General features: G+C 29.8%; 1 protein-coding gene across 1 annotated transcript; it reads right to left on the minus strand.

Annotated features, from left to right (window-relative positions):
• Positions 1-4143: 4143 nt before the first annotated feature.
• On the minus strand, positions 4144-5313 carry LOC121253923 (MLP-like protein 28). The gene is made up of 2 exons (XM_041153844.1): positions 5040-5313; positions 4144-4612 (listed from the first exon to the last, which is right to left on the minus strand). Exons 1-2 carry the CDS (start codon positions 5224-5226, stop codon positions 4347-4349), a joined length of 453 nt encoding a protein of 150 aa, XP_041009778.1. The 5' UTR covers positions 5227-5313; the 3' UTR covers positions 4144-4346.
• Positions 5314-6148: the final 835 nt, after the last annotated feature.

Consider the following 6148-nt stretch of genomic DNA (forward strand, 5'->3'; position numbering starts at 1 on the left):
TTGAATTGGTCCGAAGTTGATTGAAGCGGTTATGCGAATGATTAAAAAGATACAATAAAATCAAATATATTGTTTCCACCAATTCCAGTTGAATGATCTGCTTAATCTGTTTGAATTAAATAATTAAAGACAGATTTTTAAAAAGATTGTTCATTTGAAGAAATATAGACACTATATGTAAGTAATTATGTTGCATGTACGAAGTTTCCAGATAATGTGAATCTCATGATGCACACTGTGAATCTCAATCTATGACATTATAGAACGAAAAAGACAACTTCCCAAAGCCCAAAAAAATAAATAAAAAAGAGGAAATTATTGTTGAGATAACTCATCGATGCTAAAATCAAATCAAGCTGATGTTTGTATTTAGATATCCTTACATATTTGTTGTTGTTGTTATTTATATCATGTTTTGGATATTTATATGATGTCTTATATATTATTGATGTTTATTTTGTTATCTTAATTCTTTATCAAGTTTTTGTCTTTTTAAATAATACGAAGTTATCGCCAGCGAGGACAGATTCAGGCTGCATTTAGATGTTGAGCCGAGTTGAGTTAAGATGAAAGTTAAAAGTTGAATAAAATATTGTTAAATATTATTTTTTAATATTATTAATATTTTGATATTTGAAAAAAATTGAATTGTTTATTATATTTTATGTTAAAATTTAAAAAAATTACAGTGATTAGATAAGATAAGTTGAGATAAGTTTAGGATCTAAACTCAAACTTAAATAATAATTATAAATAAATAAAACGGAGAGACAGATATGGAAATATGGGTTGGAATCGTGTCAACTATTAATCGTTGTCGACTTCATTAGGCCTCTATAATTGATAGTTGATATATACTATTATAATATGGGTAAAGAATTTGTCCTTTTCTTTGAAAGTCATCACCAAATCTCCCACTCCTGTCTATAATAAAAGCATGGGGAAAAATGGGAGTAGATTCACATATTTAAAACCAAAGAAATCATGATTAGAAAATCTATTAACATCATACTATTGTAAGCAAATATCTCTAATGTGGCCCGCATATATATAAATAATAAACTACTTATTTAATGTAAAGTTATGAGCACTGATTTATATATATATTAATAAATAACAATAACACTTATTATTTATATACTATTATTATAAATTTATTAGCAAATCTCTAAAGTTATACGTACTGATTTATTATTTATTGTTATTATTTAATAGCAATAACAATAATAAGTGTAATTGTTATTACTTGTACGTCTTTCTTTTTTTAAGCTTCCATTTTAGATTTTGAAATGATTTTTTTATTTCTGAAAAAATGTACGACTCTCAAATGTGTCAACTCATATATTTTTTTAATGGTTAAAAAAATGACTATTAATAAATTTATATATATTTTTTTATTTTTTTAATGATTTATAAGGATGTTTAAAATACATCAACCTTGTTGTATATTGTTAAAATACATCAAGTGCTATTGTTAGATGGATTAATTCGAGTTATCTTAAGTGCCGAGAGGAAGTCCCATAACCCAAATTTTTATTCATCTTATGGCCAATGTCAATTGTTAAGATTAATTTCATGCAAGTCTACGTCGTGTAGGAATTTATTAGTCTCCCAAATATTTCGACACTTCAATATCAAGAATTTAATATGGTTAATCTCAGAATTTATAGAGAAAGAGAAGAGGCTAGCTTTTTGTTCATACGTTTATTTGCTTCTTCGAAACAAATGCACGGTCTATTTCAAGATCAGTCTCTTGATGGATATATATATTATATGGAAAAAGATACTTTGCCTCCTTCACTTTGACCGTTTTATTTGACCGTCGGTTAAATTATTATTTTTTATTTAATAATTGAGAAAGTGATTTTAAATATATTTATATATATTTTTTTATTTTTTTAAATATTTAAATATATTAAAAAAATGTGATAAAAAAAAAGAAAAAAAAAAACCGCTGGACAGTAAAAGTGGAGCAGTATATATAGTAGCCCCACTCGTATTATATATATATATATATATATATATAAAGTTTCTTAACTTCACGAGAAATTAATTAGGGGCCAGTTGGCATGCATGGAGTTAATCATCAACTACTTACTAGATCGATATTTAACTATTGGATAATGATAGATTTACGACTATCATATTATTAATTTATTAATTTATTTTATTTTATTTTATTTTATTTTATTTTTTTACTTAATAGTTAAGAAAGTGATTATTAGTAAAGTTGTATATATTTTTTTTTAATTTTTTTTAATGATGAAGGATGTTAAAAAACTATTTAAAAATAATAATAAAAAAATAAAAATTTTAAATATATTATAAAATAATAAATAAGTGATAAGAAAGTTGGAAGTAAATCTATCCTTATCCGATAGAGTACGTGTCCAGATTAATGCAAACCCCACGTGAACTTTTCTGCGACCTGTTTCAAATTAGAAAGAAAGTATCAATTCAGAGTGGAAGGCTGAAGACAAGGAATTCTGACCCGATCCGACAAAAATTAAATCAAAATAAAAAAACATAAAGAAAATAAAAAGAAAAGAAAAACGTATAACAATTATCCAGCACATTCCGCTCAGCCGATCAAAATCCCGGCCAGTTAAAAAAGTAATAAGCTTTTGATAGTCACGGCCATCTTCACCTTCCAGGTGATTTTTGACCCAATCTAAGAAAGAATCTTGATAGTGAAAGAAAAGGATGGAAGTAATTAAAATACGTTTAGAGATATATAGAAAGGGAAGACGAAACCTAGCTATATAGCTAGCTAATTGGCCAAGAAAGAAAATTTATATTTGTTATTTTATTTAACTTTTATTCTGGTTTTAGAATAGTTACCTAATTCTCCCAACCTTTGCAACAAGACAGTTAAAGATTTCAGTTGAAAAATTAGAATCCCACCATCATATTTAATTAAATAGACAAAAATGGGTGCGAGATGGAAATTGAGAATAAAAATAAAAAAACAGTGGCTTGAGTCTACTTTGAGAAAGCAAAAAACCTTCCCTTTTTATTTTTATTATCATTAATTAGGAGAACATTTCTGAGCTTGATTAATGTACCAATTCTATAATTTTTTTTTCCTTAAAAGCAATTCTTTAAAAGGTACTTGACGTACAAATTAATTCCAACATATTTACGCAAATTGAATTAAAAAAATAAAAATTATCTCCAGGAGATATCAAAATGCCTACTAATTGAGGAGATTGTAAATAACTGGAATTTAAGAGACAATGTATAGTATTAAAGAGGGCGAGAAGCATAGTCTTCAAACAATAAGAGCATGAAAAAAATGTATTTTTTTATTATTTTGTTCATAACCTGATAAGAAATGTTAGTATCGCTTTTAAATTTGTTCACTCATATATTTTTATTTTTATTTTCTTTATTTTTTTTAATGATTAAAAAAGTATGTACTATTAGTGGATTTGTATTTGTTTTTTTCTTTTTTCTTAATGGTTATGCTCAGAAGAAAAAGAAAAAAAAGTTTATTTACACTGGTGTCCTTATTTGGAGTACAGATTGTAAGTGCTATTTTTTATTGCTAATTTTAATGTATTATATAAAGAAGAAGAAATGGTATAGACCAAAACGACAAAATCGACCTATAATTTTTTTAAGAAATAATTTTACCCGACATATGTAAATAAATGGCAGCTTTTATAAAAAGAGGGCATCTCACGCATCATTTGAGCTGATCCCAATATTATTCTAAAATATATCCACTTATAAAAAAAAACTGGAACTTTTTTATTTATTGGCTTGGCCTCCCACCCGTACGTAGGTTATTGCACGTGTTGATTGGTTGGTTGGTTTTTGTATAAAAATTAAAAAAGAAAAAAGCTTTTGAGCATCATAATCTGCATCCATATATTTCTTTGGAGTATTATAATTCTGATACAATCGTGAAATACGTAAACAATATGTAATTACTTTAAAAAAAATTGAGTCTATTATTAAAAAATTAATTTTTTTCATGTGAATCTTATATTTTATTTATTTTTTTTAAATAATTACATGACAATTATACAATTCACGATTATAAATATAATTTCTCTTTTCTTTTGTTGAAAATCTCAACAGTTCCTTTTAAAGTTTCGGCGAGGAAGAAAGATTAATGTGCTTAGGCTGAACATGTAAATCACAAGAGGGATTTCATTCATATTTTTGGACGCACCATATAATACAGAGTTTTATTCCCAGACATGATAAAAAAGTAAAGAGCACCACCTCATGATGTGGGTAGTCTTCATCATAACACACAATAAGAAGACCACTCCAAGTTATTCCTTACACAAACCAACAAGTTTTTCTTACAGTACTACTGCATGCTCTGGTTCTAATTAAGCTTTGGCAAGGTGGGCATCAATGTCTTTAGTGATATTAACCATCATATTGAGGTACTTAATTGGAGCAGGCACTTCCTCTCTCAATTTCTCATATTCAAGAGACACTTTCGCCAAGCTGCCATTACCCTTTGGAGTAACCTGATATGTGGCCTTAATGCTCTTGTAATACTTCATGGGATCTCCTTCAATACCCACAAGAGTTACTGCCCTGTTTGCATCATCTAATTCAACCTTCTCCTTGAAAACCTCAGCATTCCCCTCTGTGGTTTTCACAAGCAAAAACAGGGACATCAAATATTTCAGTTTCACAAGAATATATATATATATATATATACACACACACACACACATATATGTGCGCGCGCGCGCGCGTTAGGACGATACTAACAACACATTTGTGTGCATTCCAGAACATTTCCCAAGAAAATAATGTTATATAACAGCTAGTTAGGCCTAGTTTATCATTAAACACCATGTTATGAGGACCATATATTTTCCAGGCCCATAACAAATAATTTCTTGTATAATCACGTAAACTCTGAGTATTACTGGAGAAAATGGGAGCGAAGAGGAGCAGTTCCATGCATGCATGTATATTTAACCACGTCCAATGCGTGCTCTTAGTCAAAACAACTCATATCTAAAGTTTGGAAAAAGTAACTAGCTAGACGAGGTTGGCAGCCTTACCCACTGTATATTTCCAGACCTTGATAGAGCCATGTGTCGTCCAATCACCTTCATGCACCTCAACTCCCTGAACAATGTCAGGAGTGGCTGTGGGAACGTGGTGGGCAGTGGTCTTGAAGATGTTGTAGTACTTATCAGCGGCTGCCTTTATTTCTATTTCAGCCTCTATCTTACCCTTTAGAGCCATATTTTCCTACACAGCTAAAACCACTCAGAAACAATGTAGCAACTCGGTTCTAATAAATCTGATAAAAACTAAATACGTAAGATGAATGGAGACGACTTTGCTTCCTGCTATATATATATATAGAAAAGTATAGTGGCCAATTAATTACGTGATTATTTGGATGAAGTTATCGAGCACCTTTTTTTTTTCTTTAGCATTACATTATTTTAGAGAAGCATCATTTAAAAAAGGAAAACAATTGAGGTGGGTGGAGGAAGAGGTCCCCATGGCATCAGATACCCTCGACGAGGCATGATCCATGAGAGGATTGCCCTTGAGAGTTGCTTGAGATCACCCAATTCCCATTAGGTTAATTGGTCTAAGCAGCAAGCACCCCTGAGCTTAGATTGGATCGCCACTTGATCACGACAAGTGGCGATGAGCAGGCTCTTGTTATGATCTTAACAATTAAAGGCTTAACCAAATTAATATATATTGACACTGACTTGATGATAGCTCTCTCTCTATTGATTGATATATCAAACAGTCATATTGATTGATACATGGAGTAGCCAAAAGAGAAAGAGCTATCATCAAGTCAATGTCAATATAATGGACCGTCGTGCTACAGGAAAACTATTTATTTGGGATCAGTTAATTATAGTAAAATGACTATTTGCAATTAAAATTGATTGTAAATAGTCTTTTAGTTGCAATAAATTGGTCACAAAAATCTATTTTTCTTGTAATCGCGTGCGCCATGGCCGTCAAATATATAAGTATGGTGGAGTGTTATAATCTTAAAGGCTAAATTTTAATCAAATCAATATTCAATAATTCTAAGACATTTGAATCAATGGTTGAGCCTATAGTAGTACCTTCCGGTTCCCTCCACCCTCAAAAATCGTAGTTTGCCGTTGTTAGTGGTGGAAAGAGCCCGCCT

Source organism: Juglans microcarpa x Juglans regia, chromosome 3D (genome assembly GCF_004785595.1).
Source record: "Juglans microcarpa x Juglans regia isolate MS1-56 chromosome 3D, Jm3101_v1.0, whole genome shotgun sequence".
Classification (NCBI taxonomy): Eukaryota; Viridiplantae; Streptophyta; class Magnoliopsida; order Fagales; family Juglandaceae; genus Juglans; species Juglans microcarpa x Juglans regia.

What these genes read in the sequence shown, in the direction of transcription:
- LOC121253923 (XM_041153844.1), bottom strand. Translation starts at nt 5,226, where the DNA reads ATGGCTCTAAAGGGTAAGATAGAGGCTGAAATAGAAATAAAGGCAGCC. An exon ending in GGTCTGGAAATATACAGTGG is followed by an intron (nt 4,613 to 5,039) that starts GTAAGGCTGCCA and finishes TGAAAACCACAG; the next exon opens with AGGGGAATGCTGAGGTTTTC.